Source organism: Hemicordylus capensis, chromosome 5, assembly GCF_027244095.1.
Source record: "Hemicordylus capensis ecotype Gifberg chromosome 5, rHemCap1.1.pri, whole genome shotgun sequence".
In the NCBI taxonomy this organism is placed as follows: Eukaryota; Metazoa; Chordata; class Lepidosauria; order Squamata; family Cordylidae; genus Hemicordylus; species Hemicordylus capensis.
In genome coordinates this window covers 205,246,044-205,259,859 of record NC_069661.1, presented here as the reverse complement: position 1 = coordinate 205,259,859, position 13,816 = coordinate 205,246,044, and the positions used below count along the sequence as shown (strand labels likewise).

General features: G+C 41.8%; 1 protein-coding gene across 4 annotated transcripts in view; it reads left to right on the top strand.

Moving 5' to 3' along the window:
- NR2C1 (nuclear receptor subfamily 2 group C member 1) overlaps positions 1 to 13,816 on the top strand; it is an 83,218-nt gene that overhangs the window by 38,177 nt on the left and 31,225 nt on the right. For 3 of the 4 annotated variants that reach the window (XM_053252052.1, XM_053252053.1, XM_053252054.1), the window contains 3 exons: positions 810 to 989; positions 12,483 to 12,648; positions 12,731 to 12,821. In XM_053252052.1, coding sequence (XP_053108027.1) covers positions 810 to 989; positions 12,483 to 12,648; positions 12,731 to 12,821 — 437 coding nt within the window. The remainder of the gene's footprint in view (positions 1 to 809; positions 990 to 12,482; positions 12,649 to 12,730; positions 12,822 to 13,816) is intronic. The other variant, XM_053252055.1, reaches the window with a different exon arrangement.

The following is a 13,816-nucleotide window of genomic DNA, read 5'->3' as shown; positions in this document are numbered from 1 at the left end:
GTATGAATTCTGTAGTTCAAGCCTACATTGTTGGGCTTGTGTATCGAGTTTTAATAAGGGCCTAATCTGCAGATGATCAAAGCTGACTGGAGCAGGGATTGCTGACATGATCCTTTTTGGCTTTGCTAATCCGAAATATGGTGCTGGCTAGCTGTCTAAATAAAATTTTAAACAATATGTATATCACAAATATTGATTGTTCTTCAGTCCTGCTTCTAGACAAACCCTATTGAACAAAAACGTAACTGAGCAAGGCTTTCTCCCTTTGTGATTGCCATTACTATATTGGAATAATATTAATGAGAGAAGTCATGGTGAAGTTGAATTCAAAGGGCCGTTTAATTGGATAGTATTTTTCCTGGATGTAGTTTTTATTTTCCCTAAGCTTTGGGGGTAGGAATGTAATATTTTCAGTGACTGACTGTTCTATAAAGCCAGGGGCATCAAATTTGAGTGTTGTCTGACAAACAACTGACCCTGACTGTTTGTGATTAAGTGTTTTGTGATTTAAGTGTTGCCCATGGGTGATCTGCTCCATTTTCAGCCTATTTATTTGCACCCATTGCTAAAATATTTCCTGGTATCATGTAGAATGCGCTTTTTTGCAACTTACTGAATAAATGCACTTATTTCATTATATACATCAAGAACTTAGTTGATCTTTAAATGTTTGAATGAATATATATATATATATCTGTTGTTCTTTTCAGAACTGTGCCTTTTCTTTTGTGTAAATTTAGTTGATGCAGAAATGTCTAATAAAGCATAACCATAATATTGCATAATATATTTTATTGTTCTGCAACCAGGACGTCACTATGGAGCAGTGACATGTGAAGGATGCAAAGGGTTCTTTAAAAGAAGCATACGAAAGAACTTGGTGTATTCATGCCGAGGGGCAAAAGACTGTGTGATTAACAAGCACCATAGAAACAGATGTCAATACTGTAGGCTGCAGAGATGTATTGCATTTGGAATGAAACAAGATTGTAAGTATGAACATTAACCAAAGCTGGGTTGATGGCGGGGAGATGTATGCTTTATTACTCTTGTACAGTCTCAATGCAGTGCACCCAAACTAATAGTTGAGAATAAATTAAAACATTAGTGGCAAGCTACCATAGGTAATACAGAGGCCTAAGTTAGAATGGCCACTTTGCTCTGAACTTCTGCATGAACTCCTGTATACAGTCAAACTTCAAGTAAGCAATGTCTTTTGAGGGTGTCATACCACCTCCTTTTTTGCATACATTGTTTTGCCTACATTGCTACCAGACCAAACAAAAAAGGTCTTACACTAGTTCTGGAAGATGGTTCAAATTCTGAACATCTAACCCAATAACCCCTGCTGATTGAACAGAAAGGCAACTTTTAAAATGTTGATTCTCTTTATATTTAGCAGAGGGAGAGCAACAGTACAGTATATCCAGTTTTGGCACGGTATCCCTCCAGCGGTTAGGAAGAGGCACAGTATCCCTCCAGTGCTTGCTTGTAGAAGGTTCCAAGTTCCCTCCCTGGCATCTTCAGATAGGGCTGAGAGAGACTTATGTCTGCAGCCTTGGAGAAGTTGCTGCCAGTCTGTGGCCAATACTCAACTAGATGGACCACTGGTCTGACTCGGTATAAGACAGCTTCCTATGTTGCTGATGTCTGTTTTCTATTTCTTTTTGATTTTGATCCCTTTGGGGACAGGGAACCTTATTTGTTTATATGTAGACGACTTAGGGAACTTTTATTGAAAAGCGGTATATAAATATTCATTGTATTCGTAGAAGTAGATCTGGTACAACAACAAATGGAATGCCACCAAAAGCAGTTATGTGCATGTTTTGCTATTTGTTCTGGTTGCTTTTATGTTATACAGTGTAGGGATGTGCGTGAAACAGATTTTGCATTTTTGTTTTGAGCTTGGGGAAAAAATGCAGATGGCTGAAATGTTTCGTCAAACAGTGATTGAACCACTTGTTTCGACAGAACAAACCCCAAAACTTTCCGAGTGTTTCAGCCATAGGGAACAATGGAGATAACCGAAACATGCAATTGTCCCCCATGAGTAGCTCCTAGGGACACCTACCACCCAACCCACAAATGAAATGGACAAGTGGGCAATTTTTAACAAATATTTAACCTTTTCCCCAAACCCACATAGGATCCTATGAGGGTTTTGGGAAAGGTTAAGCATTTCTTTTGTGGGTTGGATGATATGTAGCACCCATCATGCCCTATCACTCAACCCACTTTGGTGTCCCTAGAAGTTACCCATGGATAACTGTTGGGTGTTTCCAATTTCCCATTGTTCCCTATGGCCAGAACAAGCTGCACTCGCAGAGTGCTTGCACACAAGTTTTGAACTGCGATTTGCAGTGCATTTTGCATCCCTGCCTTGAAAAACACTGCAGAAGCACACAGTAAAAGGGAATCTGTCTCTCCCAACACAGAAAATAGATTTCAAACATAGTCAAAAAATGGCCAAAAAAGGATCACTTACCCAGAATCCACTGCCAGCCACAGTGCCTGCACAGCAGTAACATCATTTGCACAAGTTGCTCTCACATACAGGGACTCCTATGCCCCGCTCACCTGCTTTGTCACCATTCGGATCAGCGATGATGTCAAGGGCTGGAACTCCTTCGCAGTCAAAACCCTCGATATCGGAGACTCCAGCATTGTCAAAATCAGGCCAATTCAGGGAGCCAAGTCCTCCAGATCAAGAGAGAGAGGAGTGGGAACGGCGTCACAAGAAGGACAAAGCAAAGGGATGTAAGCGCTGAGCCTCTCTCTAAAAAACATAAGAGATAAGAGTGCCTGCACCCCCTGTGTCTACCCAGGTATTGGGTTCCTCTATGCCGTCACCAACCGAGCTGCAGCGTAATATACAGGCAACTCCACCATTTGCAGAGCAATCCTTCTGGCTAAAGACGTAGTACTGACATCAGCTGTTGCTAGGAGACGGCAGCAGCTAGCTATATCTGCAGTAACCACACAAAGCATTCCATCTGCTCAATATCGGGCAGCATCCCTTTCTCCTGCACCAACTCCACAGCAATCCCTACATACCACCACCACCCCAACATCAGGCATTTTCTGCAGCCCAGTCTCCAAGAGATTTCTAGGAAGTGCCTGCTCAAACAGGGATGGAGGCTAGTCTGGACCCTAATTCTGCACAGACTTTTAACGCTACTAGAATCTAATGAAAGCACCCCCTCTGCATCCACTTTTCATGGTTTCTTGAGCCATGGTTTAGATGCTGATGACACCTTGGGGGATGAGCCACTTGTGCCAAAAACTCCACATATGTCTCCTGTTGTAAATGATACAACCATTTAGTTCTTTAGTTCATCCCTCTACACCTCAACTCCTTACGCAGAGGTTTCTAGCACAGGAGCATATAGATTATTCCAAGGACTATAGATTGTTGCCCCATGATGGATGGAGTGACAGATGTCTTCAGGCAGTGGAATCGTGTGGCTTTAGGTATGAGTACCAGGAATATAAATTATGGAAGGCAAGGAAAAGTGCTTATGAGAATATGATGCCCACAGCCACACAAGTGACACCATTGTGCACAGTCCACTCATCCACTGCAACGCAGACCTCTGTAGAGGTTCAGCCTTCTAGGCCTGCAGTGGGTACTCAAACCACGAGTGTAATAGCAACTCCTAGAAGGCCAACAGTCAGTACACAGACCTTACTGTTAAGACACTCCTGTAGGTACATGTAATGTTGGAACCAAAGCAGCAGCATATCACCAGACTAAAAAAAAATCAAACGTCTATCCATGCTGCAAAATCAAATGTTTCTGCACCTGCAGAACCAGTGGAATACTTGAATGATCTGGATATAGATTCAGATTCTGCGAATAGATTTCCATGAGTCAGAGCCTCCCATAGATCCCACTCCTGTGGTGCTTGAGGCTCCAACTAATACACCTTCAGAGGAACTCCATTCCTATCACAGGCAAATTGAGGAGATGGCGTCAGTCTTGGATCTTGATCTGAAAAAGAAAAATATAGACTTGCGGGATCCAGTTTATGATTTTATGAAGACAGCAGCTGTTCCTCAGCCTATGTTTCTTTCAGTGTTGCCAGTCATCTCAAAGGCAGCACAGTCAGCCTGGGCTATAATCCAGACCATAACTCCTGCATCAAAGCATCTAGGGACCCTTTATAGGATTCACAAGGATGAGAATGAGTACTTGATGAAGCAGTCATTGTCTAACTCACTGATCATTGATTGTGCATCTTCATCAAAATCAGGCCGCAGACCTACTACGCCTGCAGATGAGGGACAAAAGCTAGATGTCTTGGGAAGGAAAACATATTCAACTGCATGTCTAGCAATTAAGATAGCAAACTATATGGCTTGTGTGGCCAAATATACCCACTCACTGTTGGATTCGCTTTATCAGGAGCAAACAAGTTTGCCTCCAGAGGTTTTCCAAAAGCAGTTCAAGGAATCACTTGTGAAAACTGCTATTCTAACATGACAGCTGCTTAGCTAAGCATCTAGCTGAGATGGGGTCAAGTATGCTGGCTACAGCCATAACACTACAGACACACGCCTGGCTGCAATCAACTGCTCTGCAGCGGGATATGAGAGAAAAAATAGAGTACCCGCCTTAAGATAGAAAAGACCTGTTTTGTGAGAACATGGACTCAACAATGGAAAAAGTAAAAAAAAACCAAAATATTTTATTTATTTATTTTACATTTATATCCCGCTCTTCCTCCTAGGAGCCCAGAGTGGTGTACTACATACTTGAGTTTCTCCTCACAACAACTTGTGAAGTAGGTTAGGCTGAGAGAGAAGTGACTGGCCCAGAGTCATCCAGGTAGTATCATGGCTGAATGGGGATTTGAACTCGGGTCTCCCCGGTCCTAGTCCAGCACTCTAAGCACTACACCACGTTGGCTCCTTTATACAGCCAAGACTTTCACATCTACAATATCTTTGACTGTGAATACCAAATACCGTTCTTACAGTTGTCGACAGAGTTCATACCAGCCTCCTGACAGGCATGACTACTGGAGGCCCTGTCAAAAGTTTCAAAGAAAGCCATACAACCCCAAGTCTAAGAACCAACAAGATTCTCACAACAAGACAATGGACCAGACCAAACAACATCTTTGATCTGTACAATTGTCCATCAATACCATCCAACAATGCCACATTACCCATCAAGCTGGCAAGCCATGCCTTTGCATGGCGAAACATAACATCGGATCACTGGGTATTGAGAATAGTACAAATGGGATATGCTTTAGAGTTCAAGACAGTGCCTCATTTCATAGGCATAAAATATACTCTGGCGACACCTGCATTGTGGGAAGAGGTGAAGACGTTGGAAAGTGGGGCTAGCTATCCGGTGCGATGGACAGAGCAAAGCAGAGGTTTCTATTCTCAATACTTACAAATTCCGAAAAGAGATGGAGGCATTCGTCCAATCATGGACTTGTGAGGACTGAACCTGTTTATCAATGTGAGAAAATTCTGGATGATAGTGTTGCAGCATATCCTTCCTCTACTACACAGAGAGGAATGGGTTGCAGTGCTGGATTTAAAGTATGCATATTTTCACATCGGTATACAGGTGAGTCCACAGCCTACAGCATGGCTAACCACTGATGCATCTTTCCTAGGCTGGGGGCACATTTGGGGGCTTATCAGACTCGGAGAGTGTGGACTCCAAGGCAGTAGAGTCTACATATCAATTTGCGGGAACTCTTGGCTATATTTTTAGGGCTAAGCGGCTGTGTTGTTTAGGTGCAGCTGGACAACACGGCAGCAGTAGCTTACATAAACAGACAAGGAGGGATGGTGTCCCGCTCATTGGGCCAGTTGAGTCAACAAATTTGGAACTGGTGTATCGCACAACAGATAGTCATTCAGGTGATACACATAAGGGGAGTAAACAACACCCTGGCAGATGCATTGAGCAAGACTCGGGTGCTGAGACAACACGAGTGGTCCATGAATTAGGAATATCTCTTACCAATATTCAGGGCTTGGGGTGCTTCCGGGATAAACCTATTTGCTACCAGGGAGAACAAGAAATGCCACGCTTACTGCTTGAGGGCGGGAATAGGTCAGGGTATGAAGGAGGATGCCTTCCAGTATGCCTGGACTCAAGGATACTTTTACATATTTCCGTTTTACCTGCTGTTGAGCAGGGTGGTGGCCAAGATATTTCAGGACAAGACACACTGCATTCTGGTAATCCCTAGGTGGCCAAGGCAGCCATAGTTTCCTCAAGTACCCAAACTTTCCAAGGGGAAATATTGCAGGCTACCACAAAATGCAGATCTCCTCTCCCAAGAGGGAGGTCGAGTGCTTCATCCAAGTCTAGGTACCCTGAGCCTAACAGCCTGGAGAATAGGCTTTTAGCCAAAATTTTACTTAATGAAAGGAAAACATCCACTAGGAAAAATTATGCCTCTAAGTGGAGGCATTTCAAAGAGTATGCTACATTGCATGGCTTTAAACCAAGTTCGGAAAAGATCAGGCATGTGCTGCTCTATTTGACCAGTTTTGAAGCAGGGTGGGCTAGCAAATGTTTCTGTGAAAGTCCACCTGGTGGCCTTGTCCTCACACCACAAGGGATGGGATGGGAAGATTTTCTTTTCACATCCTGAATGTAAACGTTTCATGAAAGGAATAAATAATTTATATCCTCAAATACATAGGCCAATGGACCAGTGGAATCTATCTTTGGTCCTTGCTACATTGACAAAGAAGCCATTTGAGCCAATGGCTACAGCCACGTTGAAGAATGTAACGCTAAAGACGGCTTTTTTATTGCTGTTCTGCACGTAGAGTGAGTCAGTTGACTGTGTTACATGTGGATGAACCATACACTAGGTTCTTCCAAGATAAAGTTGTTCTCCATTTGGATACCAAGTTCCACCCAAAAATTGTTTCAGACTTCCATCAAAACCAGAATATTATTCTTCCAGCCTTTTTCAGGAAATCAGAGACAAGGCTGGAACAGGTGTTGAATGCACTAGATGTATGGAGGGCATTGCTCTTTTACATAAAAAGAACTCAGGCATTCTGTAGAACAAAATGCCTTTTTGTAGGCTACAAGGGCAGGGCAAAAGGGTGTCTAATCTTCAGACAACATATGCCACACTGGTTAGTTGAGTTGATTTACCTGGCATATAAGCAGCAGAAGGTGGATCCGCCAAAATCGATTAGGGCTCATTTAACTAGGGTTTATGAGACTTCAGCTGCACATCTGTCTGGCATAAAATTTAAAGATATTTGTATGTTTGCAAGTTGGTCATCACAGCAAACATTTGTGAAATACTATGCTTTGGATCTCTCCTCTGTTGCAGAGGCTAATTTTGGAAGAAGTGTTCTGAAGAAGGTGTTGCCATAGCATACTGCAACCTTCGCCATTCTGGGTAGCTTGCAGAACACCCATACTTATGGATGTCATCAGATCTCCATCCAGATAAACAGGTTGCTCACCTGTAAGATAATCTGGAGGAGATCCGATGACATTCATAAGGCCTTTCCAGTCTCCCCACATGGGTAAGCCTGCAATACATTCTCCACTGTGATTTTGTTAAATGTTACCTTTCTTTGGTGTTTTATTGCAACAATGTTGAAATGATAATTAAAAAAAACATAAATAAGTTTAGATATTAAAAAATAAAGGTGAATTCAACTTACCTTGTGAGTTGCACTGGCTCGTGTTTTCTGGACATCTGATGGTTTCAGTGATGGTTTCAGTGCGTAGCCAGCCAAAAAGAAGGAACTGAAAAGGAAAGCGCCCAACCACCAGTTATAACAGAACTCCTTCATGAGCAGGGAGGTGGTTCTGGGCGCATTGAGGAGCTATAGAACTCTACCCAGATATTATTATTATTATTATTTATTTACACAGTCAGACAGGTGTTATTGACTAGTTTGTTTTATCCAGACATTGAGTCCTTCCCAAGGACATGGGATGGCTGAATTTTATTGTCAATGTTGTTGCTGCTGTTATAGATATCGTCGCAGAATTTAGGCTGTTCCCAGTAAAGTTGCTTTTTGTAATTGGCTGATGGTGATTTCTGTGGCCCCTATGGTGTTGAGGTGCTCTTCAAGGTCTTTTGGAACTGCACCCAGGGTGCCAATTACCACTGGAATGATTTTGGTCTTCTTCTGCCATAGCCTTTCAATTTCAGTTTGCAGATCTTTGTATTTTGTGATTTTTTTTCTATTTCTTTTTCTTCTAGTCTGCTATCCCCTGGTATTGCTATGTCGATTATTTTAACTTGTTTTTCTTTCTTCTCAACTACAGTGATATCTGGTGTATTGTGTGGCAGATGTTTGTCTGTTTGTAGTCAGAAGTCCCATAATATTTTTGCATCTTCATTTTCTTCAACTTTTTCAATTTGATGGTCCCACCAATTTTTGGCTACAGGTAGCTTGTATTTTTTGCAGATGTTCCAGTGTATCATCCCTGCTACCTTGTCATGCCTTTGTTTGTAGTCAGTCTGTGCAATCTTTTTACAACAGCTGATTAGGTGGTCCACTGTTTCATCTGCTTCTTTACGAAGGCGGCACTTGCTGTTTGTTGTGGATTTTTTGACTTTTGCTCTTATTGCATTTGTTCTTAGTGCCTGTTCTTGTGCAGCCAATATTAAACCCTCTGTTTCTTTCTTCAAGTTGCCATTCTTAAGCCATTGCCAGGTCTTGGTGATGTCTGATTTTCCACTTATATTGTGCAAATATTGACCATGCAGGGGCTTATTTCTCCATTTTTCTGCTCAGTTCTTGACTTGTTCTTTCTTGTAGGCCTGCTTTGTTTCATTGGTGTTGAATAGTTTCACGTTCTTGACCATTTGAAGTGCATCTTCTTCACTGTCCTTGATATATTCTTCAAGGCCTCTTTTCTCCTCCTCTACTGTTTGATGGACTTGCAGCATTCCTCTTCCACCTGAGCTGCGAGGGAGGTAGAGCCTATCGACATTACTGCGGGGGTGCAGAGCATGATTGATGGTCATGATTTTCCTGGTCTTACGATCTAGCATCTCTAGCTCTGCCTGGGTCCAGTCTATTATTCCTGCAGTGTGTTTGATAACAGCTATAGCCCAGGTGTTTATGGCTTGTATGGTGTTCCCGCCATTGAGTTTGGACTTTAGGATTTTTCTAACTCTCCTGAAGTATTCACTTCCAATTTTTCTTTTAACTTTAGTGTGTGCAATGTTATCAACCTGGAGAATGCCCAAGTATTTGTAATGTTCTTTCTTTTCCAGATTCTTGATCTTGCTTCCATTGGGCAGTTCTATTCCTTCTGTTTTTGTTATTTTCCCTCTGTTCATTATTAATGCAGCACACTTGTCTAGTCCAAACTCCATTGCTATATCGCTACTGAATATACGGACAGTGTTTAGCATTGATTCAATTTCTGACTGGGACTTTCCATACAACTTCAGATCGTCCATGTACAGCAGATGTTTTATTATTAATTATTTACACAAACAGGTGTTATTGACTGGTTTGTTTTATCCAGACATCGTGTCCTTCCCAAGGACCTGGGATGGCTGAATTTTATTGTCAATGTTGTTGCTGTTGTTATAGATATCGTCGCAGAATATAGGCTGTTTCCAGTAAAGTTGCTTTTTGTAATTGGCTATTGGTATTTCTGTGGTCCCTATGGTGTTGAAGTGCTCTTCAAGTTATTTTGAAATTGCACCTAGGGCGCCAATTACTACTGGGATTATTTTGGTCTTCTTCTGCCACAGTCTTTTAATTGCAATTTGTAGATCTTTGTATTATTATTTTTATTTTATTCATTCATTCATTCATTCGATTTCTATACCGCCCTTCCAAAAATGGCTCAGGGTGGTTTACACAGAGAAACAACAAATAAATAAGGTGGATCTCTGTCCCCAAAGGGCTCACAATCTAAAAAGAATCATAAGACAGACACCAGCAACAGTCACTGGAGGTACTGTGTTGGGGATGGATATTGCCAGTTACTCTCTCCCTGCTAAATAAAGAAAATTGCCACGTTAAAAGGGGGTAGTCCTGCACAGGTGCAGGACCCATACTTATGTATATAATCGGATCTCCTCCAGATAATCTGTTACAGGTAGCAACCTGTTTTTCAACTAAAGCAACTTCAGTCACATTTTGATTGGTACACCTTGCAGTGCCACCTTGCAGTGCCAATTGCAGACCAGACCAAAGCAGTGAGAGAAGCACAAGTTAGTCTCAAGGCCAGACATGGAGCTCATCACAGCTGTCACCAAGAAATATTACACACACACACACACACACACACACACACACACACACACAGAGCTGCCACTGTCCATTTCTCGCCGCAACACTGTCTCACAAACCAAGCAAACCACAACTCAAGGAAGGCAGCACCCAAGTTCTGCCTCTGTCAGCCTGAGATCCAGCAAAACTAGATAGTTATAACAGCAATAGCACAGCATATTATACTCAGTGCTGAGAAAAACCACAAAATCAAATCTTCCTTCTTCCTCTCCTGATGTATTCTCTTCAAGAGAGGCACACTCTTGTGTTCCCCCCCCTCTCGTCCCTCCATGGGGGCACAGTTGCCCAAGACAACACTTGATTTGAATGATAACAACCAGCAAAAAAGCAAGGAGATCACAAGCCAATCGGAAACCAATGCCAGAAAAACAAATCAACAAGGGAAAAATAGGCCTCCAAAATGGCACTCAAAACGTCAGAATCAAGATGGGGTTGTCTTGTTCCGAGCTCAAAACAGGCCATTTATTTAAAGGGCATTTTATTTTGTGCTTGAAACAGCGTGTTTAAAGTCAAAACGTTTTGCACATCCCTAACATAGTGATAGTGTAGACAAGAAGGAACTCTTGCTTATTTTAGGTGCTATGACAAAATCAAAAACTTATCTTAGAAGTGCTCTCAGACTGTATTCTGCAGAGGCTTGGCAGGGTGTTTTCAGTAATGGTGAATAAGCTTTTATGAAAAGTGGTTTGTCCCTCCATTATGCAGCCAGAGAGAAGTACTGGATGTGTTCAGCATTTGTGGTTTATGTGGAGGAATAGTGAGGTCCAAAGGGCTTAGCCAACATCTCACATGACTTAGAGAGTGAGCCCTCTGATTTCCCACAATCCACTGCAATATTCAGGGCTGGTTTAGCAGATGTGTGTAAGAGTCCCTTGGCAGCCAAATTCATGTGAAAAGAGGTTCTTGTAGGGAAAAAGTTTGAAACAGGAATTTGCTTCCCTGTGAGGTTCATGTCACTCCTGTCTTCCTGACAGCTAGTCACAACTTGGTTGTTCCATTGGGCCTTTGGTTGAGAGGGGAATTTCTTAGTCTGGAGTTTTGAGTCTGGGTTTTCTGTGATTTTGTATTGTGTTTTTATTGTATGTATTATACAATAAATATGTTACTGTATAATATTTATATGTTGTGTGTTATATTTGCTTTATTTGTTTTTATAGTATACATGTATGCTGCTTTGGGACAATGTGGGAAATAAATAGAGATCTTAAGCAACAATAAAAAATTGCTATGGAGATTTAGTGTTATATTCAAAATGATTGACCAATGTATAAATTGGCTTAGCACTTTGTTTTACTTTTTGAGTAACTGTGGACTAACACAGAAACAACTGTAACAGTCTCTAAGGGCTGCGCTGGATAAGATGTTTAAGATCCACAATCAAATAATCTACAATTGACATTTTTATAAAAGGCAATCAGGGAACATGATTCAAATTTGGGGCTGCAGCACTGAGACAGATGTAGTTTAATAACCCCAATGAAAAACATTCTCTCCCAGTGCCCAAGCTGCTTGCTCCATTAGGGAGAACTTGAAGTACCACTTATGCATTAATTCCTCGTGCTGATCTTAATGGTTAAATGTTACCCATGGTTGAAATGGATAATTCAAATGCTGGTTTGAATTAATGCTAACCTGGACTTGCTAACTATATTTCAAGTCCTGCTTAAATGAGACCTCTGGTTGGTATTAATAATGGCTAAGGCGCATTTCAGGGAACAAGCTGGTGACGGGGGGAAGTGCACATTTCTTTGGTCCCCTTCATGGTTGAAAGACTATTAGCATTACATAGGAACATAGGAAGCTGCCTTATACCAAGTCAGACCATTGGTCCATCTAGCTCAGTATTGTCTACACAGACTAGCAGCTGCTTCAAGCTTGTAGGCACAAGTCTCTCTCGGCCCTATCTTGGAGATGCCAGGGAGGGAACTTGGAACCTTCTGCATGCAAGTTGGCAGGTGCTCTCCCAGAGTGCTCCCATTCCCTAAGTGGAATATCTTACGGTGCTCACACATGCAGTCTCCCATTCAAATGCAAACCAGGGTTAAGTTTTATATGCTGTTTTTGTTTGTTTTTGGAAGGGGGGGCCTATACAATTATTTAAACTACAAAATTGACAATAATAACCGAAAATCAACAGAGTTCTCCAGAAACTAGTTTGTAACTTAACAGCTAATTGTGTGTGAATTTTGGATTGTTACTGATAGCTCCACACCCTTTTGTAGCTGTTCAGTGTGAGAGGAAACCTGTTGAAGTGTCACGAGAAAAGTCTTCAAATTGTGCAGCTTCTACAGAAAAGATTTACATCCGGAAAGATCTGCGGAGCCCACTAACCGCAACCCCAACCTTTGTAACAGACAGTGAAACTGCAAGGTATGCAAATACTACTGTGGATTACATAGTTTTGTGGCATTTATAAGGGCAATAAGCAACAATATGTGCCCTTTTATTTCAGATCAACGGGAATGTTAGAATCTGGCATGTTTGTGAACATTCATCAGTCCGGTATAAAGAATGAGCCTGCAGTGTTGATGACTCCAGAGAAGGTATATAGTGAAGTAACTCATTTAGTTAATATAAAGTGCATATTTACTTATTTTGATACCTTGTAACATTTAAAAGATTTGTTCAAAATATTGAAAAAATCTTACCGAAGATCTTATCTTTACAAACCTGCTGCTATTCTATTCTATCCTACCTTTCTACAAACTTAGGAAAAATGTGTGTAGTATTTCAATAACAGTAATTAGGACTGTTCTGCTTTTAAAGGTTCAGAAAGCAGTCTATGTAGCAAAAGGAATGAGAAGATGGTTTGCTGTCCCAAAAGAGCATACAGTCTTAACAAAAATCACACAGAAACACTAGCAGCAACCACTAGGAGTCAGGGGCGTAACTACCATTAGGCAAGGGGAGGCAGTCATCTTGGGGCCCCACAGCCTCGAGGGGCCCCCCAGAGGCACATCACATGACTCCCCACCAGCCCATGTTGCACCCCCTATGAATTATGTTGAGATAATTCATAGGGGGTGATAACTCTTGGAGATCAGCAGGAGCAGAGAGGAAGAAAACTAGATTCAATGTGAACTAGATATTCACCGTATTCATAATGGGGATGTGAGTGTGAGTGCACTATATATTGTGTAGTGTGTTTTTGTGTGTATATCAGCGAGGGGCCCATTTTAAAATCTTGTCTCTGGGCCCCCTCCAACCTTGCTACGCCCCTGCTAGGAGTGACACTATGCTGCAGTGATTAGGAACAGTTGATCTCCTCCCACTAAATATGAGAGTCACCACTTTAAAATTTGCTTCTGCCCGTTTTGCAGGGGTAAATGTCTGTATGAAAGGCAAACCGGAAGCAGAAAGGGGAGCCCTCATGCCTAACAATCTTGGATAACAAGTTCTAACAGATGGGAAATGTGCTGAAACCCTGCATTTGCAAATCTTGGGCATCCTTGGCTTCAAGTCACTTCATTAGCCTCTTTCTTTGTTCTTCAGTGGCTTTTCACTGCCCTCTCACTCCTGTAATTTCCTCTTCCTGTCC